Source organism: Momordica charantia, assembly GCF_013281855.1.
Source record: "Momordica charantia cultivar OHB3-1 chromosome 6 unlocalized genomic scaffold, Mcharantia_2.0 BLBB01000006.1, whole genome shotgun sequence".
NCBI classification, from domain to species: Eukaryota; Viridiplantae; Streptophyta; class Magnoliopsida; order Cucurbitales; family Cucurbitaceae; genus Momordica; species Momordica charantia.
The window spans coordinates 30020269-30044916 of NW_028275164.1; the positions used below are offsets into that span (position 1 = coordinate 30020269).

A 24648-nucleotide genomic window follows, 5' to 3' on the forward strand; every position below is an offset into this window, starting at 1 on the left:
TCTTCTTCTCCTAAAGGGATTAACATTATGAAACATTTTCTTCCTCTATAAATGGATTAACATTAAACAAAAAGGAAGAATCAGACGAAAAGATGGTTATCTCATTGCAGTTCTGCAACTGTCCTCCACACTTTGCAGACTGCATTTAGTGCAACACTACGTTATGTATTTTCTTAAATAACCTAATTAAAGCGTAGTTAATTTTATCATAAACTACTTTTTTGATCAAACCGACTAACCTAAAAATTGATTTTGAATTTTAAAATCGACGCCGACCAACATTGGTACAGTCAATTTTGGTCGATCAGGTCAGTTTTTCTTAGTTTTTTGCTCACCCACTATTGGTCACCCAGCAAAAAAACTCAAAGGTCAATCACTATTTGAGAAACTACTAAAGGAAATAGTGTAGCTTACTTATGCGTGATGGTGCAAGGCCTCACCAAGGAACATGTTGACATTATACTTCATATTCCTCTATGTAGACAAATAATGGATGACGAAATAATATGGAACCCCAACAATAAGGGAATCTTCAACATCAAAGTACATATAGGTTGTATGTGAAATACGAGAAATCATTGATAACCTTGTCACTAAATTTAGAAGTCTTAGGGAGGTGCTATGGAATGTAAAAGTTTTGCCAAAAACCAAAATCTTACAGCCATAAGCTTTATAATAAGAGCATATCCAACAAATTCAATCTATTGAAACAAGGAATCAATGGATTAATACTAATCTATATGGTGTGTGTGTTTAGGAAAAAGATGAGACATCATAACACTTACCAAATTGTAAGGTGATCACCTTTAAACTAATGCCAATTTCCTACTATAGTGATAGAACCACTAGGAATGGCTATTATTGTACGATGCAAAAGAAGGTAAATTAGAAAGAATCATGATCATTGCACATCGTATTTGGTCTGGCTTATTTTTAATTTTAATTTATATTATTGTATTTTATTTTATTAAATTTTATTTTAACTAAAAAATAACATAAGTTTATTTTATTATTAGTTGGCTTATTTTTAATTTTAATTTATATTATTGTATTTTACTTTATTAAATTTTATTTTAACTAAAAAATAACATAAGTTTATTTTATTATTAGTTGGCTTATTTTTAATTTTAATTTATATTATTGTATTTTACTTTATTAAATTTTATTTTAATTAAAAAATAACATAAGTTTATTTTATTATTAGTTTTAATATAAAGTTTAAATTAACTTAAATTAAAAAGGTTAGATTTTTTTAAATGTTTAATTTTATTAATAAGAAAATAAAAAATGGTTTTCTTTAGATTTTGTTTTCCTATTAAAATTAAAAAATAGATAAATAAAAATGATTTGTTTTTAAGTAAATAATTTTATTTTAAAAAGATTTTGTTTTAATTAAATAAAGATTTTAGTTTAACAAATGGTTTTACTCATTAAAGCCACGTGGCATCTTCTCATTCATTTCCTTCCCCTCTTTTCTCTAACCATCTAATTGTTACCGTTGGAGCATTGTGTATTTAAAGGGGATATATTAGAAAAGCACAGATAGCAGAGGGAGAAAATGTGTGAAAGCAGAGTTTTTTTTTTCTTCGTTTCTCCAGTTCATCTCATTTTGTTAAATATTAAAGATTTTGAAGTTGATTTACGGACGATTTTCTTTTGGAATTTAGTAGATCTGTGAAGAGTTCATAACCTTTTACTTTTGAAAAATTGCAGTAGATTTTGAGTTTTTTTATTGAAAATTAGTTATTCTTTTTAATTAAAAATGTGTTGTTTACTTTTTGGTTTTCAAATTTGGTAATCAAAATAAAAGGTTGTTTTTTATTACCAATTAAAGTTTTAAAAAGAAAATAAGTCTTTTAAATTAAGTTTTTTAAATAAGTTTTAGAATTTCTTTTTTTTTACAATAAAATGTGTTTCAAATAAAGTACTGCAATTTTTTTTTTAAGTAAATAAAAAAAGTTTAATTTTAAAATAAAAGCATTTGTTTGTTTTTAAATAAGTTTCTTTGAAAAAAATAAATAAAAGATTTGTCAAATCAGTTTTTAAAAAAAAATGAGCAATATTTTTTAAATAAGTTTGGTTATAGAGATAAGATTTTTTTTTAAATAAAAAATTTAAAATGAATTTTAAACTCAAAATAAATTAAAGGTTTAATTTTTTTTTCCCTATAAAGGATCCCGTTTACCTTTTTTTTTTAAACAAACTTTATGTATAAACTTTTATGGTTTAAAAAGAAGTTTAAATACATATATTAGGGTATGACATAGCGGCAAAAGCTTTGTGTATTGACACACTTGATACAAGTTCAAACCTTCTTTTGGTTATATTTTGAATCTCTGGGTCAGTAAGATTGAATTTTAGCCTCTTCAAGGTCCATTGTGCTTTATATATTATAACTCAAGAGGTAAATCACAAGTTTTTTCAAATACTATTTGATATGGTGACATTCTCAATGGTGAATTGAATTAGTTCTAAGCGCTGAATGAGTCTTTTCTGTTCATATTCACACAGACGTACATAATTTTGTTACCACCTTAGAGTCATTTGTAGGAGATGCTACAATTTCTTATCTATTTCGAAACACACTTAACTATAAGAAGTATATAGCAGTTACCAAATGATGGAGGAAAGGGCTCATGAAGTCAATATCTCATACATCAAAGAGTTCCACTTCCAACGTACCGTTAAAAGACATCACAATTTTAGTTAATATATTGTCAACAAATCAAATGAGATACCATCGTATAATTATTTTTTAAAGAAAAACATTAATCATGCTCATCCCTCTTGTATTAAAACTCAAATGCATCAAGATTTCACAAAGCATTCAAAGATATTTATGAAATATTAAAGTGTTCAAAAGGTAATCAGACATATTGAATCTAAAGTGTGAAATGACGGATATAATCTTATGCGAAGATGTTGTTTGACAAAATTTTTCCCCACTCCTAAATCATATGTGGTCCTCGACGTATATCTAAATGAAATCATATGTTATCTTCAACGTATATCTAAATGAAATGCTCACAAAAGAAGCGAATGGTAAAAGAAAATTCTCTAATTCTCAAGCTACTTGGATTGGATAGTTTATAGTATCGGTAAAAGTAGCTATAAATGTGATTATGCTTTAATCTCCACATTTATTCATTAAAAATGACACCTACAAACAAGAACAAAACAAAATAAAATAAAATAGAAGTTTTTAAGTTGTATCCCAATTAGCACGATTATTATTTAACGTCATCTTGCTTGAAATAGTTAGTAATATTTCAATAAGGTTCAACTACACAATAGGAGGTGAATTTTATTAATTGGAGCAGAAATTTAAGCATCAGACAGACTTTTAGATACCAAATTCCTAAAGACAAATTGAAATTTGTTAAAGGTTTAATTTTTACTATTGAAAAAATTTAGGGGTCTAATTTTTATTTATTAGGAAGATTGGAAGCTTTGATTTTTATCCTAAAAAATTCAGGATTTAATATCGTCATTAGAAATTTAAAGGGTATAATTTTATCATTTATAAAAGTTGAAGGATTTCATTTTTACTATTGAAAAAGTTGAGGGGTCTAATTTTGTTATTCATGAAAGTGGGAGGTTTTATTTAAGTTTTATCTTAAAAAATTTAAGGGTACAATTGTAACAACAACTAGAATAGTGATTTGTGTCATTTGCCTTCCTAAAATAATTAACAAGTTTTATTTGGGATACAACCAAGGTTTTAAATGTCGAAGTTGATGAATACGTCAAGGTCTCAATTTCATGGAAATATCGATAAAATGTAGATGTCGATGGATATTTCTGTAAAAGTTAGAAAAATTAAAAAATCGTAGAAAATATTTAAATCAATAAATAAACATTTTCCTATTTATAAATTTGTTAAAAATAATTAATATTAATATTATGTATATATTTAGTGACATTTGTTGAAATTTTTTATATTTTGTCGACTTTTTTGTACTCTAATGAAAATGTCGATTGTCGATGTCGAATCCATGGAGACATGGATATCTAGAACTATGGATATAACACAAAATTTACTTAAATCAATCACAATAATCAAATAAATAACTTTAGATAAACAATTGAATTAAGAAAACTAATGATGGAGTGAAAATCCATGTTACGATGTACACATACCCTCGTCACCTACCTTTTATATCTTTCCTCTTTTTCTTAGAAAATATAGGGAATAAGTGAATATTAAAGATATTCAATTAGTGAGGTAATTGGAGATACACATGCAGAGAATAATTCATAATACATGTAAAAACTTCTTTTAACCTAGACAATTAACTCATCCTAAAAGTTAGTTTCCAAACTCCGTTGAAGTACTTGGCAAGTTTCATACGAGACCCAAACTTCAAGTAATGATAGTTAGTATCGGGACGAGTAGAGTCAAACCTCATTTAACAAAGAACATACTTGGCTCTTTAATAGTAACTAGGAGTGAGGAAACCACTTCAAAAAAAAATCAATTTGATTGTCTAAAATCGACTGAATTGATGTTAATCGGTTAGTTTAATAAAAATTTCAGTCTTCCAAGATTCATTAATAAAAAAGAACGATTCAATATTTCAATAAAAATATATATAAATACTGTGCAGACAGTCTGCACAGTATATTACTGCAACCTTGAAATTAGCCGTCATCGGTTGGTTTTTAATAGTCTTTTTATTTTATCTTTCTAGTAGTTTTCCCCCTCTTTCTCAATCTTCTCTTTTTCTACTATCCTGCTTTCTTCTTTCTTCCATTTTCTTAATCCTTTCTATTTCTTCTTTGCTCTTCTCATTCTTGCTATTCTACTTTTCTCTCATATTTTTCGACTTGTTGCCACTCACGCTAGATATCATGTAAGATTTTTCTCCTTTTCGATTCATTTATTTGTTCTTCTAGTTAAGATTTATTCACATATCTTAACCTTTTTCTGTTCTTCTTATTTATTTTCTTTAATCGTTCTACTTCTATAATTAATAAATAAATAAACTGAAAAATCAATCGGCCAAAGGAAATAAAAGTAGTTGGTTTTCATTTTCTGAAAATCGATGTGGTCGGTTCGACGTTGGTTGTGGCAAAAAATCGACTCTGATCGATCAATGATCACCGTCTACTACTCAAATTTCAGAGGGACCTGGTCCCTTGTTACGTAAGCCCATGTGTTGTAAGTCATTTCTTGGAGAGACGACCTAGCGTCGAAGGTTATTCTTTTAGCATTACTTTTTAAATAAGTTGATAATTTTATTATTATTTTTCTTTTTGAAAACTATACTTTTATTCTTTTGAAAATATTTTCTAAAACTAGTAATATTAGGAAAAGAAATCCCTCAATTTTTTTTTGAGAAAGTGAAAGGGAGAGAATTAATAACGGACAACAGTTGTTGGAATTTGAGGAGATTTCGAGTGGGTGTAAATGACAAAATATTTGTCACCAAAATAATAAAGAAAATGTTTAAAATTAAAAGATTGTTTAAAATTAATGGGTAAAATGAGAAACTATGGTACCTTTTTTTATACACACCATAGATATACAAAATCTTGCACTTATTGAGTAGTACAAAATTTTCCAAATTATCTTTTCTGAAAACATAAATGTTGAATATTAATTTTCAAATTGACCGTACAATTTCGAAAATGGAGTAATAATTAATTCCCACCATAGTAAGTCATTATTATGGATGTTGTGTCCCCCACGAGGGGAACAATTCATTTCATCTTACGCACAAAATATAATAAAGAGTAATTGTACCTTTTCTTTTGCTAATAAATTCTATTTTTCATCTTTGAAGTTTGATTAAATTTTATTTTTATTTTTTAATTTCAAATTTCAAAACTTTAATTTTTTCATGGTTCCTTTCTCATTTCTAAAAGATGTTTTTAAAACTATTTAGAAACAATCAAATCAAATTTTTTTTTCTATTTATAATTTATTTTCAAAACAGAGATAAAAATATTATATTATAATTTTTATTTTAAAATGCATAATAAATATAAATATATAAAAAGTATAACATCAAAATTGAATATTTAATTTAAAATTTACTTTTTAATCTAAAATTATAGAGGACTAGAAAAAAAAATTACTGGTTTTTGTTGTTTGAAAAAAAAAAGAAAACAAAAAATAAGAAGCGTAGAAAGGTTTTCAAATGATACTCACGAGTGAATTTCTATTTATTATATTTATTACATGTTTTTATTAAATTTTTTAAAAAATCAATAATCAAAATTAGAAAAAAAAAAACAAAAACGAAGGCTAATAACATAATCATTTTGATTCCCGCAGACCCACCATTCGACTGGGATGATGATGTAACTTTTTTAAATTTCTTATCGTTATATTCAAATTTTACAAATAAAGTCTCACATTAATTAGGAAGAAAGTGATCCATAGTATATATAAGAGAAGATAATTATCTACATTAGTATGTACCATTTTGGATGGAATAAAATACAAAGCTGTGAAGGATATGCCAAAAGCGAACAACATCATACTATTGTGATACTTGGGATACCCTTGTTATTAACACTTCGATCATACACATTCTAAAGTTTTAAATTAGTAGACTAGTTTTAGATGATGTTGAGTCGAATTTAGTAAGATTGCATAGAGTTGAAAGGTTATGTGTTCGAATTCTTGTATGGTTGTTTCATTCCCTAACCCATGAACTTGAACTTTTGGATTGAGTGATTGAAAGGTCCTCAACAAATTCTATATTGGTAACATCTATGCGTCTAGAACTATTTCGACTATATCACTAAGGGTAAACTCTGTCTAGTCTTCATCGACTCCGTCTTGTCCATCCATAAGAGTAATGATTCCTGACTCACTTTTGAAGAAAATATAAAAAATAAAAGACATGATCTCCTAAATTAAACCCCTCCACTCCACTCCCATCCATAATTGGTGGGATTAGGTTTGTATGATTAAAATGAGGATGGAGGGATTTAAAAATAAAATCAGTGTGCAGTGTGCAGCTATAGGATAGCATAAAACTTGGAAGCAAATGGGGCATGCTTCGACAAATATATTTTAAATTTGCTTAAAAAAAAAGCAAATATATTTTAAATTGGTCATCATTTGTGTCTTTAATGTGTTGGGTTTTTTTTTTTTTTTTTTTTTGTGTGTGTGGTTAATGATTTCTGATTTCCAGGAAGAGCGTGGCGTATGTTCCCACCGCACCGCCCATTTGCCCACTGCCCGTCCACGCGTGAGATTTGGCTGCCTTCTATTTTCGAAACCCAACGCTCCTCCCTTGTCATCTCCCTTTTTATTTTGAAAATCTCCCAACTTTTCAATTCAATTTTCATAATATTTGTATATTTAACTTCTCAACGCTCCTGCATATTTAATCATCTAAATACTATTCATCATGTTGTATTTTTAAAATATCTATTTTCATGTCTATTACTTTTTTTATAATTTTTATTTTTGTTCCTATACATAAAAAATGATTATTTTTAAATAAATTTAGTGTGTGAAATGACATGTTAAATTTTGGATAAAAATAAATGAGATAAAAACGAAAATCAAGAGACAAAAATAGTCACTTTTAAAAAAATAGGAATGTAAACGAACGTTTAAGAAGTACAAAAGTTAAAATCAATAAAAGTTGAAAGTATGGATTAAAATAGATGTTTTGAAAGTACAAAAAACCAAAATTAATCATAACGGAGAGTACGAGGATCAAAGGAATATTCAAGCTTAATATTAATTCATTTTAGTGTTTGTAATTTTGAAATGCCGTCTTTTAATTTCTATTCTTTTAAAATATGACAATTTCATTTTTTATATCATTTTCTTTGCAATTCTATTCTCAATAAATTTCTTAAAAGGTGGGTATAGTCCTGCTTGCTGTCCATTTGTCCCACATCCCCTATTCAATTTAGCTCCTAAATCCCTTTGTGAAAAAAAAAACTCTGACAAAGGTTAGAACGAAATCGATCGCATTAAAAAAATTGATAATTTATTAATTTTTATAAAAGTCTCCTTTTTACTTTTTTTTTTTCCTCTCTCAAACATTTAATAGGGATGGTGATGACAAAATTGTCGGAATATTTTCTTTAATCTACTACAAATATTTTCAAATACTTGTCCACGCAGACATCGGCCTAACACACTCTAGCTATAAACACTAGACTTGCCTCCCCCTTTCTCCCACACTCTGTTTCTCTCTCTCTATTTTGTTCATTAAGGGTAGAAGAAGAAGGCATCCACAATGTCTGTAAGTTCTCTCTCTCACTGTGGAACAAGAAATGACCATGCTTTCTGTTTCTGCAACTCTCTATTATTGTTTATTTTCTTCTTCTCTCTCTCTCATTGTATAGATGGTGGAGGTGAGAGTTCCAAATCTTGACTGTGAGGGATGCGCTTCAAAGTTGAAAAAGGCCCTTCTCAAGCTCAAAGGTACAAAATAAATATATCTAAATTATCTCACAACAAAAACTTACAAATGTCAAATATACTCTTTGTTTCAACCACTATATGGCTGTTTTCTTCAATAAAATAGGATATTTCTGTTTATGGTGAAATTAAAAGTGACTTTTTTTAGTACAAAATTTGGAGCGGAGATTCTGACCTTTCATCTTCTAGTCATGTGTTTTAATTAGTCGAACTATGCTTAAACTTTTCATAGCTAGTGACACACTTCGTTGTATAAATTTAATTGCTATAGCATAGAGGAAGTTAGAAGTATATTAAAAATTTGCACGACGACAGGAGTGGATGAAGTGGAAGTGGAAATAGAGATGCAGAAAATAACAGTGAGAGGGTACGGATTGGAGGAGAAGAAAGTGGTGAAGGCAATAAAGAGAGCTGGGAAAGCAGCAGAGGCATGGCCATTTCCAGGACACTCCAATCACTACATGTCATTTTACAAGTATCCAACTTATGTCGTCAACCACTATTACGACAATTACAGTAGTGGCAATAACGACAATGGCGGCCTTCTCACTTTCTTCCACACTCCTTCTCTTTACTCAGTCGCTGTGTCGTCCGACCACGCCATTGCTTCCCTCTTCAGTGACGACAATCCCCATGCTTGCTCCATCATGTAATTAACTTTTTAATTTCTTCCAATTTTATTACACATTCTTCGTCTTCCTCGCTTCTACTTAATTACTTCTTTTCTTGCTCAAGGTTTTGGATTAAGTCACAGATTTATGTGAATTTTTGTGTCAATGGATTTTTTTTTCCCTTTAAATTTCCAACATCTTTTGTAAATAAGTTTAAAATTATTGTTATAATATTAATTTGGTCCACCTTACTGTGTTTTTTTTTTTTAATTTCCTCGAGGTTTCTATTAGGATAAAAATGTGTATGCGTCCTTATGTCGATGTTGAATCGACAAACATATAGAAAGATGGGTGAAAGTTTTCTATCAAGTGCCAACGATTGAATCTGGGAGCGTATATGATAAAGAATATTAATCGAGTTGTGATTTTCGTTGAAAATGAAAAATTATTCCCGAAAATTGTTAATGAAATTTAGTGAGTTATTGTAACTATTTGTGAGGAGCTGAAGACTATGTTCTTTATTAAAGAAGTAAAAAAAAAGTCTTATATGAAAAAAGTGTGAATATAGGAAAACTTAAAATAAATCTTAATTATGATTATTCTATAATAAAAAGCCGCAGAATTCAAAATTATTAGAAATTGATTATTATTTGCAATAAGTTGCGATACTTAGTTTTTCTCACCCACCTATGAATTAATTATTAAATTAATTTTAATATTATTATCATCTTTGTCCTCAAAAGATAGCTTGGGTGGCTATATTCAATAACCTCTTGTGTAGAATATAAGGTAAAAAAACCAAAGGTCACTGACTTCTGGGTAATAAAAAATATATATATATTCGAACTCACGACTTTTTGATAAAAAATAAGTGTCTAATCAATTGAGTTATGCTTGAGCTGTAACACTGTTAATTAAAAATAGTAAAGCTATGATTTTACTTTTGGTTTTATATCAAAAATTAAATTAATACCAATATATCGACCCTAATATAGGACCTTGTTTACATTTTCAACACTAACTTTTGCTCTCACGTATATGATATTGTCTATAACTCATGCTTTTCTAAATTGTTTAAAGTTGAAAGCATGAATCCAGGTTTTGAGTGCAAAAGTGAAAACAATAAGTAATGAGGGGAAGGAATCTTGATGATATGAAGCTTAAGTTGGCTGAACCGATGATTGTGATGCCACCATCACCATGATCCATTATTTTAAAAGCTATTTTCTGGTGGCGCCACCACTGAGCAACGTCCATCTCATATTGTCCGTTTGATCATTTGTTTTTAGATCATGTAATTCTTTTTCTCAAAATTCAAAATTTTATCCTAAGCTTTTAGAATTTTGTCGTACAGCTTTCAATTTTTTAAAAAAGTATATAATATGACCTACCGCAATCACTTATTTTTAAGACCGACATTCTTCAACGCCAAAAAAGTATATAATATGACTCACGATAACCACTTATTTTTAAGACCAACTAGGCATCAAACTTAATAATATAGAGCAGCAACTATGAGCTTGTTTGGTAACGTTTTTGTTTTTTTTTTTAATTTTTTTTAAAAATCTAAACATTTTGCAATTAACTATGTGTTTTGTTTTTCATTTTTTTGGAACATTATCAAAATTGTATAGAAATTTTGAAAACAATCCTACCAAGTTTCTTATTTTTTGTTTCCACTTCTCATTTGTTCCAAAGCTTAAATAAAAAAAAAAGATTGTTGGATTATAGTTGAATTCATGGATGTTGGAGTCATTTTTTATTTATTAAAAATGAAGAAACGTAAATAAGAAATAGGAACGTTACGTTAAACAATCTTACATTACTACCATTAGATCGATTATATGTGGGATATTTTAGTATTTTATTCAAAATATATATATACATAACATTTTCCAATAATCTCTCTTTGAGCTCTATCTTGTAATTAATTATTTTGGACTTTGGACTTTGTTTTTGGGCTTCTTTGGTCTTGTAAGAACAGAAGCGCAACGTCTAACTTTAGCCCCATTTTAGTTAACTCCTTTTACTTGTGAGTATTACTTAGCTTTAGATTTAATTTTGATTAGCTTTAGAGTTGCCACTCCTTGGCCTAAGTCGATGGAAGCACCTTGTAACACATAATTAGTTGGGTTTTACGATGATGAATGAATGGTTTGAACATTAGGCCAAAAGAGTTGTAATCGATTTTGTCGTTGGTATATTAGCCAAAACCAAACCAAATTGATGAAGAGGAACTGTGACCGAGTAGAGGTGGGGAATCGAACTCACAACCTCTTAGTTGTAGGTATATGCCAATTACCGTTGAACTATGCTCGTTTTGGTCACTTTAACTCACTCACTTGAAGTTCAAGATTTTTGGCAGTCAATCATAGGTGTACCTCACTTATTTATAGTTCAAACATATTTGCCCATCAAGTAAATTTCGCCGGTAAAAAATATATCACATCTTAACCTTGGACAAAGTGTATCATTTAGTGGCTATGCTACAATTAGGACAAAGTGTATCATTTAGTGGCTATGCTACAATTAGGACAAAGTATTTCATAAGTTCTAAGCAATTGGCAAAATATTATTTAACACAAATCAAACCATGAACCCCACCCTAATCCCAATACAAATGGGCCATAATAATTTTCAAATAACTTTAAAATATGAACTTACAAATCAAATTCTTATTACACAAAGGGGCAAAAAGCCCAAAAACAAAAACTAAAAAGAAATAAGGCGGGCCATGGAGACCCCTACACTATCTGCCATCAGTACATGCAGAAGACCTCTAGGAGGTTCGTCACACACATGTAAGCCTATAGGATGAATGCAAGCGTGCTTCGTCAACCAATCTGCACAGGAGTTTGCTTCTCTGTAGGTGTGTTGGATTGTTACCGTCCACTCCCTGTCCACTAATTGAATAATTTTTGACATAATTGGTCTAATTAAAGTTGTGCTTGTGATCTATTTTGCACCAAGTTACAAGCAGCTCCACATTTTATAATTATTTATGATATGAGATGCATAAATTACATTTTTTTTTAATTTGAACTTCTACTCATAAAATTTAATTGTTAGTAAAAATTTGAACTTATTGGCAAAAAGGTTGTTTTTTTTTTTTTTTTTGCATAAATTGGCAAAAGTTATTGTTTGTAATATTAATTATATTTTATATATTTTGTGAATATGCGAGTAGATAAAGTGTGTCCACTAACTTTTTGAAGGAAGTCGCCAAGAGACAAAAAGTTATCCTTCCGCGCCACTCCTTTGACCCATCCACCATTGCGTTCGGAAATGGCCCCATTGCCAACAGAGCAGAAGTCGGATTTTCAAAAGAAAAACGTTTTAAAAGGAAAATTTTGATAGGTAGTTCCTTTTAACCGTTGACGTTAATGGAAATATAGAAGTTTAAATTTCAATCAAATGTATATGAAAATATTAATAAATTTGTCAGTCGATGGATATTTCTAAATTGAGTATAAAAAAAATTTGTAAAAGATATTTAAATTAACAAATAAATTTTTTACCATTTCCAAATATGTTTAAAATAATTAATATTAATATTATGTCTATATTAATGATATTTTGTTGATAATTTTAATATTTTATCGATTTTTGTAATACTATGAAAATGTTGATTTACCTCTCATGCTGATATCAAACCTATAGATAAATGAAAATGTCGATAGAAATTTAATGCTTTGAGGTGGAGTTTGCTTTTTTTAAAATGGTTTAAATTACAAGTTTTTTTAGTGTAATAATATGTGGGGTGAGAGTTCGAACCCACAAACTTTTAATTGAAAGTTAGACTTGAGTTGAAAAATAAATTACAACTTTAATCTCTAGATTTACTTTTGTTTAACAGGGGAGGAATAGACTAACAGAGGGAGAGAGAAACTTGTAGGAGAGAACCAAGAGATGAAAGGAGGGGAAAGAGAGAATAAAGGAATAAAGTTATTTTATTCTTATTTTGATGCCAAGTCAGCATATTTAATAATATAAAAAATATTTTTGAAAAATCAATCATATAATAAAATTTCTCAAATCCACCGTGAATAAAAAATAACAAATCAATTCCACGTTCAACAAGACATCTATTACTACCCTAGATCGGCAGCGGATCCGTTTGACCCATATAATATTTTAACGAACAAAAATGTAATGGTAAATACTATTTTAAATTAAGTTTCTAATACTTTTTTGTCATATGTATTATTATATTACGTTTTAAAGTTATATTTACCTTTTTACCTTTTTTTTTTTCCAACAGTGTTATATTTGTCATTAGCATCGAAAATAACAAATGACGAGTCGTATCAGGTTATTAAATTTTTATCGACACTTTCATATATTTATGGATTTAAAAAATCGACAAATATTTGAAAATATCAACAAAATATCATTAATATACTCATAAGATTAATAACAAAAAAAAATTATATTTATTTAAAAAGATAAAATATTTATTATTGATTTAAATAATTTATATGAATTTTTTGTTTTTCTAATTTGTTTTTTCAATAATATCTCTCAACTTTAGATTTTATTATATCGATATTTTCATAAAATTGAGATCTCAACATCTAAATCTTTGATGGTACATAATTACAAAATATAATGTGATATTTTTTTTTTCTGAAAACAATATAGTGATAATGAAAAGTAGATTTAATAATGTTACCACGTGGTGGCGTAGTGGGTTTGTGATTGAATAGGGATACCCCACCCTGGTTCGGGCCCTGTAGGGCGCGTAGTCGGGACGTTTCCCAACCCCCTCTATTCAGAGACGAGTTCCGCAACATCGACACCCCCGATTATAGGGATCAAAACTAGCGAAGCCACACGACATCCATTTTGGACTATAAAAAAAAAGAAGAGTATATTTAATGCCGAAAAATCTAGTAAGTATTGCCGCCACTGGTAAGGATAAAATATTTCATTATGGCATTTACTAAAATTTATGTGACAAAAAGTGACCGACCTCTAATTTAATTTCAAACCCTATAGAAATCATAGGAAAGAAAGAATTATCCTAGATTAGGCTCTTATTTTTTCTAAAGCTGTACAGCGAGGTTTTGAGTGGGTAGTTAATTTCTTTTGACCATGTGTGTTTTTTTTTTTTTTTACTTCTACACTTGAAAAGTTTTACCCATTCAAACCATTAACGAGTGGTTGATAACCTTTTATTTGGGCAATTGGCGTCTTTGACCCCAAAATTTTTAAGATTGGAATTTTAGCCTCTTTTCAAGTTTATAATTTTTCTGACACTTTTACTTTTAACGAAGGGTTGATTACGAAATACTTCACATTCTCTTTCTTTTTCTGATTTCTTAGATAACAACCTTTTCCCGGTTTATTTTTTCTCTCACTTTTTCTTTCGAATCTTTCAATAAAATTCGTCGAACGTCTCGTCGTCCATGAAAAAGTTGGCTACTCTACGTCATAAACCCTTAATGATAGTTTGACAACTCCTATCTTTTGTGTTATTTTCTATATGTGACCTTATTTTATTTTGACATATGCATACAAGTCTCATACCCGGACTTTACTATTAGGTTTAGGATCAAGGATGAGTAGTGGTGACCTTTGTGGAATATTGAACTCTCACATAGGTACATAAAACCTCTCACTCAGGTCGACCTCAATATGGATGCTACTAACGGTGCCTCCATTATTTTTTTTTTTTTTGGATAAAGAAAGAAAATTGAGGACAATTTAGGGACATTTATCCCTTGGATGGTAGAGAAAGGAGCATTCCTTTGTGTATATTACACATTTGTTCATGTATTTATTATTTTGTGATTGTATACATCTTTTATGATTTTTCTTTAAAAATTTTCCCTTTTTTCGAAAATACGGGAGGTTGAAAACCCACAATTCTCATATTTTACTCCACCAAATTCTTCTCACTGGTACTCAAGCATACTTATGGAAAAGTTGCGAGTACATGTATGTGCATTAGTGATTTAGATCGTTTAATTTGTAAGCGGATATTATAGTCCTATTTTGTAAGTTGGAGAAAATATTTCGACCAATATTTTTTGATGTAATAGTACATCTTGCCATTCCCTCGAATTACGAAGCAGAAGTTGTGGGTCTCATTAGTTACAATTGGATGTATCTTATTGAGCAAAGTTGGTGGGATTTGAAAACTACGTTTGAAATAAAGCTCATCCAAAGTGTTCCATAGCAAAAACATTCATAATGAATATTGAAGCGATGACTTTATGCTCAATGTATCTAATGGGAATTGAAATAAGATTTAAAAGGGATGAACGTAGCTATGATACAATGCTTGGGAATGAGATTTATGGAGAATTTGATATTTTTAAACAGAGCGCACGACTATTAAGGGATCAACATTAAGAACATTATCAGGTGCTGAGAACGAATTGAACAATTGCATTGAGATAGAGTCCTATAGCAGATACGTTATGTCTGTCTTAAATAATATTCTACCAATCCGTAATGTATTCAATTAATATCTTTTCTCCCTCAAAAATAGAGACCACTTAAGACTACTTCAGTCTCAAGCAGAAAGTTCACTTGACTTATATCGACTTATAAAGAGAACACAGATACAGTTTTCCGATTGGTTCAAATCTCAGGTAAGTTCAATGATGAGAGATTGAAAGTTGGGATTGAATTTTGAGTTAAAGTTATTCATCAATTAGTTTACTAAAAAAAGAATTTAAAATTCACAAACTCTCTCCCAAAATTGCCCGCAATTATTATGCCTTGTTATCTTGCTTGATTCTACTCCGATCCCATTTTATGACCTTCATGAATCATCATCGATCTGATCTGTTTGGGGGTAAAAAAACTTTGGACACGTGGAGGACGCTTACAGGTGTCCAAGAATTAAAAAATTCCATATCCACCTCGAACCTGCCGAAGAGGTCGGGATCACCCATTGGAAAAAGGCTAAGTACGCATGCCAAAGTTCGACCTGACTCGGGTTCGATCTGCTCGGAACCCGACAGGTCTGACATGAGAAAAAACATGTAACCGCCGGTCGTGAGCTCTGTCGGATCCACCACCTATAAATAGAGGGCCTCATTTCACGCTCAGGTATCGAATCTCACCTCGAACTAAATACTGAGCCCGACATATACTGACTTGAGCGTCGGAGTGTTTACCCTCTTGTGCAGGTCCACTCTTGTGTTCAGGTTGAGTCAGGGATCGGGTTCTAGCTTGGTTTGTAAGCATCATTGTGCAACCCTTTGCATAAACATGATCTATATAATGTTTTAGTGTAAGACAGTTTTGTTAGGGTTGATTTGATAACTTAATTCAAATTTCAAAGTTCAGATAGACGCGTTAATATCAAACTTCAAGAACTAAGATATCAAACCATCCTGCTATGTTTTGTGAGTTGTGACGTTTAAATGAGTGAATGTCTGGAGGCAACAAAGTCAAACTTGACATGTAGAGGATGAACGCGATGTCCCCTTCAGCAATGCCATAATCAATTGATTATGAATAATTTTTAGTCGGTACATAATATTTTATATGATTATGCTAATGATTTATTTGCAAAATTTATTTCGATCACGAACATTTTGGTAAAAGATGGTGAAGAAAAAACTACTATAAAAGTACTTTAGTCAAACACCTTAGTCAAGAACACTCAAAAAAGTATTTCATCATAAAATGTATTATTCTAAAATTACTTTTTATATAGTTTTGATGAGACGATAAAAGCAATTATATTATGTCATAAATACTCCTAAATATAGTATAAATTTGCTGCCACCTCCACCATTATTTAAATTTCTCCAACGCAAAGTTTAGTCTAACTTGTCAAAATCATAATAAATGGGTTGAATTTGGACTAAATTAAATTTGACTTTCTTTTAAGTTTTGGAATCGGAATTTTGTTTTAAATATTTTGGTTGTGCGTGCCTTGTAAAAACCAATGACATGCGAATGCGGTCATTGTTCAAAAAGAAAAATAAATAATTCTCTGTGTTCTTTTTTTTTTTGTATTTTACGTTTACCCATTGAAATCGCTGCTTTGGACAGCGACTTTCGCCTCACCCTTTTTATAAAACCTTTTTCCCACTTCATTCTCTTTCACGCTTCTCTGTTTCTTCCCTCAGTTTCTCCTCATCACCAAAATGGCTCAGGTTTTTCTTCTCTCTTCGACTTCTCTTCGTTTTGTTCATCTTTTAATTTTCTTTACTTTCTAATCAGATTTCATTCTCTCTCTCTCTCTCTCTCTCTCTCTCTCTCTCTCTCTATCGGATTTTCCTGTTGCTGTTGAGATTTGTTGCAGAAAGTGGTGCTGAAGGTGATGACGATGACTGACGACAAGACGAAGCAGAAAGCAATCGAAGCCGCTGCCGACATCTACGGTTCGTATTCCGATTCACCGATTCTCTGTTTTCTTTCGTAAATTTCTTCAACATTTCGGATCTGTAATTGCTGTTTGTTTTCGGAGAAGAATCGAAGTGAAAGAATTAGGAAATTGATTGCGTTTCGAATCGAGGAAAAATGCTTAGAAATTATTTTGTTGATTTTCTGATGGTTGGATTGGATTGGATCAATAGGCGTTGATTCGATCGCCGCCGATCTGAAGGATCAGAAACTGACGGTGATAGGATCGATGGACGCGGTGGCGATTGTGAAGAAACTGAAGAAAGTAGGTAAAGTGGATATAATATCAGTTGGACCTGCAAAGGAGGAGAAGAAAGAGGAGAAGAAGGAAGAGAAGAAGGAAGAGAAGAAGGAGGAGAAGAAGGAGGAAAAGAAAGAGGATAAAAAAGAGGAGAAAAAGTAAAAAAAAAAAAAAAAGAGTAAAAGTAAAAGTAAAGTGGAAGTAAAAAAAGTACAATTCCTTTACCCTTCTTTCAATTTTGATTTCATATATTTAAATAACTTCTTTCTTTCTTTTTTTACGAATATCTAAGAATTCTTATGAAAATATAATGGCAAAAAGTAAAACCTTTCTATTTTCTAATTTCTCAATTGCATTGTAGAGATATCCATTATTTACATTATTCTTTGCTAATTTTATTTTTCTCTTTTTACCTTTATTTCCATGTCAATCTGTTAAGAAATTATTAATTAGATCAAGAATATTTCTAATTTGTTTGGGAGAGAATTACATTTTATTTAGAATGCTATTGAAGGAGATTGGAATCTAGAAATTGCGAGGGAACTTGTCATGATTCATCAATGTACCTCCTTTTCCATATATCTATAGGGGACCAAGGACTTTGTGGGCATTTTTTGAATTATGCTGGGTATGAATTATTGATTAAGACATCGTGGGAGATTCGAAATCACTTCTTATTTGCAATATAATGTTACAAAAAGAAAAAAAAATCAATCTACCTTGTTAGATTTGGGATGAATTTCAACTTTTTTAGGTCTCTTTTTGTAACTTGTAAGGCAAATTATCTCATGGACTTTTCATAGGGTAGATATGGAAAATATGTTGAAAATAGCCCTCACAAATCTTCAAAGTGTATATATATATATATTTAAAATCTTTCTTGTACAATTAGTTTATTAACAAATTATAATAAAAAATGTATGAGGTGGAAATTTGAACCTTCAACCTCAAGAGGAGTAAATGTGCCTTAACTGAGCTTAGTACATTTTTTTAACACAACAACATGTGAAGGTGGGTGATATTTTGATTGGGAATATATACCTTAATTTATCGAGCTAGGCTTAGGTTGGTCATAACAATATTGTATTAACCATGATTTGCATTAGAAGATTGTGAATTAAATATGTAGTCTCAAAAGGCAAATTTGGAGAAATTTAGATAAGAATTTTATTTTTGATTATATCAATACTTTCTCTAATGAAAGTTTTTAGAGCATTGCAATTCAAATAAAGAGGTGGGGGTGAGAATTAAATTATACAAATCTTAAAGCATTTTTATATAATGAATTGGTTATTTTTTCCTCTCTTAAAAAAAAAAAACTAAAGAGTTTTTGTTTCTTAATAAATAATATGCATTTACAAGAAAGAAAAAAAGTGAGTGGTTTTGGTTTATTATCGAGATGGGATGTAATTTTGGTGGTGGGACGTGCACGTTGTCGACGCAAAGAGCTGAATGAGAATTGGTGGAAACTGGAAAGCAATGCAGATAGCGACGGCAATGTGGCCAACATTGGCTGCATATTATACATGTATTACGCTATGGAAATTCGAATTCACGACAGATCGAGTTATCTTCGTTGATTTTCATATATATATATATATAAAGTAATCATATTTTTATCAGTTAATTTTAAAATTTAGTCCTTCAAATTTGGATGGAGTTTTTTTTTTTTTTTTTATCTTCATGATTAGACCTGATAAGTCATCCATATATTATACCTTTTCGACTTTTCCTACCCAAAAATCTTCTATTGTCTTATATTTTTTAGTTTACCATCTATTTTCTTATATTTTTTAACTTGAAATACTATTTTTATTTTTATATTTTCAACTTTGGTTCTCTTCCCAATAAACTTGTACTTTCAATTGATTTATTTTAATATATTGGTCTTTCAAAATGTTCATTTTAATCTCTGTACGGTTAAAAAATGACCATAATTTTATTTATTTAAAAAATATTCGACTTTTTATCGATGAGGACCACTCACTATCATTAAAATATTTGACAATTACGATAGAGAAATGCGAAAGCAGAGATTTTTTTTTTAAATTAATAAGTTGTTAAGTTTTTAATGGTGGTTAAGACAAGATTTGATCGGTAACTAAGTATTTTCTATTTTATTTTTAGTCTCATTTTTCCTATAACAATTTCATCAGACGCTACACTCTATACTCCTTGAAATTGTATTCTCTCTATATACATATCTCTTGAAATTTAACCATGACTATATGATATTAACAAATTCAATAATTTTGAATCTTTAATTTTTAAAATTAGACCAAATTGAAATTTAACTATTTTATTTCCTTATTTTATATTCTCTATCGCCAATGATTTGTGATTTGTAATGTTTCATACGCAACCCTTTCAACCCATTTATGGTACACTGGTGGTTGTTGCTGACGCCTTCTCCTCCATCTCTTTCACACGTTACTTTATATATATATATATATATATATATGGGCCACAGATCGCACATAAACCACCAGGTCGCACGACAGAAGAACACCCAACATAAAGATTTTCCCTTTGATAAAAAAATAATTATTATAATAAAAAATATATATATAATAAATATAAAGTAGATTTTGGTTGTTCAAAATTCTTACTTTCCCTCCTCTCAGTCTCAACACAGAGGTATATGTCAATTACCTGAGCTATAGCGGAAGATATATATTTATCAAATACAAATAAATATTATTCTTTTTAAATTAATCCAAGCTAAATTCTTGACAAGCTCCTTCTAATAATTTATAAGAATAGTTAAACTTTAAATTAACATTTTGAATCTTAATTTCAAGCATTAAAGAAAATTTTGGATCATTTAATCAAATTGAAATATTTGAATAATAGTCCACTGCAGCACTACTCAGCACGTTAAGGTACCTGTATCCAACTATAAAGTCGTGAATTCAAATTCGTACCCCCAAAAGAAAAGAAAAACTCCTTCGAAGACTTAGATTTGATTATTGGAAAAATTGAGTTTGATAAACCTTTATGTTTTTCTTTCTTTTTTTTATTATTTTTTATTTTAATATAATATGTGGAATAATGATTCAATTTTGGTCAGATATGTACCTTAACCCGTTGAACTATGTTAGAGTCATCTTTTATTGTGTAATATTAAATATTCATAATATTAGAGCATTTATTCCTAATATAAGCTTTAATACTCAATTAATATTATTTCGAGGAACATATATTTTTCTTAATATTTAAAAATTAATATTTTTTTCCTTTAACTTCTTTTGAGGGCCTATTTAGTACGTTGTAGTGAAGCAATTGAAACATATACTGCACATCAAAAAAAAATTTCGTAGATGATAAATATTTAGCTCTTGGTTATAAACTAATGGTATTGTAATGAGAATACTTATGATAGGTTGCTGACCTAATACATGTAAATGCAAGCGATTCAATCCCCACTTTAGCTAGTGACTAGTGATGGTCTAATAGTTAATTTACCTTGAGAGCAAGCAACACATTCATTAGATTAAAGAATCTTCAAGTTCTTTCATGGATGTTCATGTGAATTCTTAATAATTATTCTCATCATTAAAGATTTAGGATGACCCAATCGATCATATATCAAATAGAAAATAAATCTGGATTCACGAACTTCAGGTTTATTGTTGCATATGTTTCAATTACTAGTATAAGTATAATATAATCTAGACGATAAAACAAACGACATTTCTAGTCTACATTTTCCATGTGAGACAATAGATATAATATAAAGATACTCGATATTATTCTTATTATTAGTCTTTCATCTTATTATTAGTCTCCATATGATGACCATTACAATGTATATCTCTCTCTTTTTTTTCTTTATTTCACAACGTATATCTTATATCTTTATAACTCAGTAGATTTCTCTTTGATTGACTAAAGAAAAATGCACTACCAATTGTAAATTTTATTCCTCAAAGCAAAATAACATTTGCTTTTAAAAAATCTTCAATTGAGTTTACAAAACTTGATATTGTATTTACTTTTAAGGATTGTGTGCGTATTTGCACTATCGCCAGATATAGATCTTCATTACTCATTTTTTGTCATCCAAAATATGAAAACGGTACATATTTCTTAATTAAACAAAATGATTACTATAAAGAAAAAAAACTTGGAATATAAAAGTTCAAACTCCTTAAAAACATGAAAGATAGAGGCTAAAACATAAAACAGCATCAACTTTGTATATTGTGATAATAATTAAAAAAAAATACTTGCTACTTCTTCAATTGTGTCGACTTTCTCTTCAAGACATTCAAAGAAGTTTGTCACCGATCCAAATGTGTCATATTGGAAGGGTCTCAAATATATCATCATCTTGGTATGTAAAGTTTGCTTCCACATAATTTTCCCCATTTTTTTCCTTCAGGAAAGCTTGATAGAGGTCAACTAAGTGCTTAGACGTACGACATGTGCGAGAGCCGAATGTCCATATGGTTATATATGTTCAACACTTTTAGAACTCTTATCTTGTGGAGCTTTTCGTTTGTGATCATCATTTCATGCGGTTTTCTTGAAATTTGAATGATTATGATGACCACCACGAAATGAATAATTATTTCTTCCTCTACCATGGTCACGATCTCGACCATGATCGTTAGAAATTATAGGATTCGTTTTAGAGAATGGTATTGCTCCAACGGGTCAAGATTCATGATTTTTCATCAATAGCTCATTATTTTGTTCAACCACGAGAAGACATGATATAAATTCACAGTACTTTTTTAAACAGTTCTCCCGATATTATTGTTGCAAAAGCATATTCGAGAGATGAAAAGTAGAAAATATCTTCTCTAACATATCCCCATAAGTAATTTTTCTTTTTTCTTTTGCATAATAATTACAAATTTTTAATTAATTTTAGATAATGTAAAGCAACTGATTAGTCTTACCAACTTAGATTTTGCAGCAACAACAATATCAAGAAAACCGTTTAAAAAAAAACAGTAAGTGATTATTGGATTTTAAGATTGTAAGATTTTAAATCATTAAGTAATTATAACTTCACATTATTTAAAATAATTCTTCACATTATTCAAAATAAATTCAAAATTGTGGTTATACAGAAAAAAAAGTTATTGATGGAAATATGTTAGAGAATACATTTTCTACTTTTCATGTCTCGAATATGTTTTTGCAACAACGAGAACTGTTTAAAAAAATATATTTTAAATTTATATCATGTCTCTTCATAGCGGAAGAAAATAATGAGTTATCGATGAAAAACCATGAATCTCAACCAACTGGAACAACACAATTTCTCAAAATGAATATTGTAATTTCTAACCATCGTGGTCGAGGTTGTGACCGCAATAGAATAAGAAATAATATCATCATAATCATTCAAATATCTATAAAACCACACGAAATGATCGAAAAAAAACTCCACCAAAAGTTCTAAAATTGTTGAACATAAAATATTTTCAATAATGGTCATTCGACTCTCGCACCTATCATACATCTAAGTACTGTCGTACGTCTAAGCACTTAATTGACCTCTATAAAACTTTCCTCACAGAAAAGGGGAGAATGTGGAAACAAATTTTACATGGTAATATATTTGACCTTCCAATATGAACAAGGGTAGATATATTTTTCTTTTATTATGAGATTTGGATATTATGAGATTATCCAAAGTTCATGTTGTTTTATGTTTTTAGCATCTATGCTTGAACTTCTATATTCCAAGGTTTTTCTGTTTAATAAAGAAACGTTACAATTTTCATATTTCGAATGAAAAAAAAAAAAAAAACAATAGCTTGAACTTCTATATTCCAAAGTTTTTTCTTTACTATAATCATTTTGTTCAATAAAGAAACATTACAATTTTCATATTTCCAATGACAATAAAAGATACTTTTAAAAAATAGACAAGTTTTAAAAAATGGATATGAAGGTTCATGTTATTTTGCCCGATCAAAATTTACAATTGACCGTATAAAATATGGTAAAAACCGTACAATCAAAATCAACAAAACTACATATCCCATCTTATAGAAAATTTAAAACTTCTAAACATTAAAAGAAAAAAAAAAGAGGTTTTTTGATAAATGAAAAAAAAAATTGTAGGAATACATTGCTCCTAATTGTCCCATTACAAATGAAACAGTATTTGAGACATTGAAAATGAATTTAAAATTAATATGAATTTATTAACTCCATTCAAATCTTCCTCAGAGATCAAAATTTTGAAACTCAAGAAATTATAATGAAACTTCTTGCTAAGCCTAGCTAACCGATAATTAGCATAGCTTTTCGACTGGTCATTAACCAGTATCTCCAAGAAGAAATTATAATGAAACTTCCTCTAGAAAACCATTATCCTGATCAATTATTGGTTCTTTAATATTATTAAAGAAATTGATGATCCATAAATTAAAAATATATATCTCTAAAAACTTAAAAAGACGGTATAATATAACAAATGAAACTCTTAATGAATCATTTAGGAATTTAATAAAATCAAAATTACTAATAAAATACACAACTACGAAAATGGGAGGTTGTTAATCTTGTTAGTAAGAAAGAATATCATTTAACTTACAAAGTTTTGATTCAAAGTTCTAATTAATTTAGGAGTCAATCAAAATTGTATATCACGAGAACAATTCCAAATAAAAATTTCAAAAAACCTCTTAGAGACCCTACAGAGCAAACGGATAACGATTTAAGTAATAAAATATAAACTTTCAAATAAATGCACATACTTGAACTATTTTTTGTAATTCAAAATTTCTAATAAAGTGACGAGACGTCACAAAATATAACTACTTTACCACCATAAATTTGACATTAAATGATAATTACGTAATAAAATGTAATTAAGAATTTATGTTCGCAACACCCAAAAAAAGAAAGAAAGAAAGAAAGAAAGAAAAAAGGTACCTCTCTAACTCTGGAAGACTCGAACTAAAGACCATCTTCTTTCGGACCATATTTTCGTAGTTTTTCTCATTGGCATGTTTAATATAAATATGGGAGAAACTTAAGATATTAAAAAACAGAGGAGAACA

At 29.3% G+C, this 24648-nt stretch overlaps 2 protein-coding genes and 1 long non-coding RNA gene across 4 annotated transcripts; 2 read left to right on the plus strand and 1 right to left on the minus strand.

Moving 5' to 3' along the window:
- The first annotated feature begins 8081 nt into the window (after window positions 1–8081).
- Window positions 8082–9255, plus strand: LOC111025923 (Heavy metal transport/detoxification superfamily protein). Of its 2 annotated transcripts, none has more exons than XM_022303843.2 (3): window positions 8082–8219; window positions 8323–8401; window positions 8714–9255. In XM_022303843.2, the coding sequence occupies exons 1-3, from the start codon at window positions 8214–8216 to the stop codon at window positions 9049–9051; spliced, it is 423 nt and encodes a 140-aa protein (XP_022159535.1). In that variant the 5' UTR covers window positions 8082–8213; the 3' UTR covers window positions 9052–9255. The 2 variants fall into 2 exon arrangements, with proteins under 2 accessions (XP_022159535.1, XP_022159537.1); XM_022303845.2 differs by having other exon boundaries at window positions 8104–8215.
- Window positions 9256–16978: 7723 nt separating this feature from the next.
- LOC111025962 (Copper transport protein family) lies at window positions 16979–17962 on the plus strand. Its single transcript, XM_022303905.2, has 3 exons — window positions 16979–17129; window positions 17279–17357; window positions 17553–17962. The coding sequence occupies exons 1-3, from the start codon at window positions 17121–17123 to the stop codon at window positions 17780–17782; spliced, it is 318 nt and encodes a 105-aa protein (XP_022159597.1). The 5' UTR covers window positions 16979–17120; the 3' UTR covers window positions 17783–17962.
- LOC148211063 (uncharacterized) lies at window positions 17690–24567 on the minus strand. Its single transcript, XR_015791725.1, has 2 exons — window positions 24521–24567; window positions 17690–20147 (listed from the first exon to the last, which is right to left on the minus strand). It is a non-coding gene; the product is annotated as an uncharacterized LOC148211063 (long non-coding RNA).
- Window positions 24568–24648: the final 81 nt, after the last annotated feature.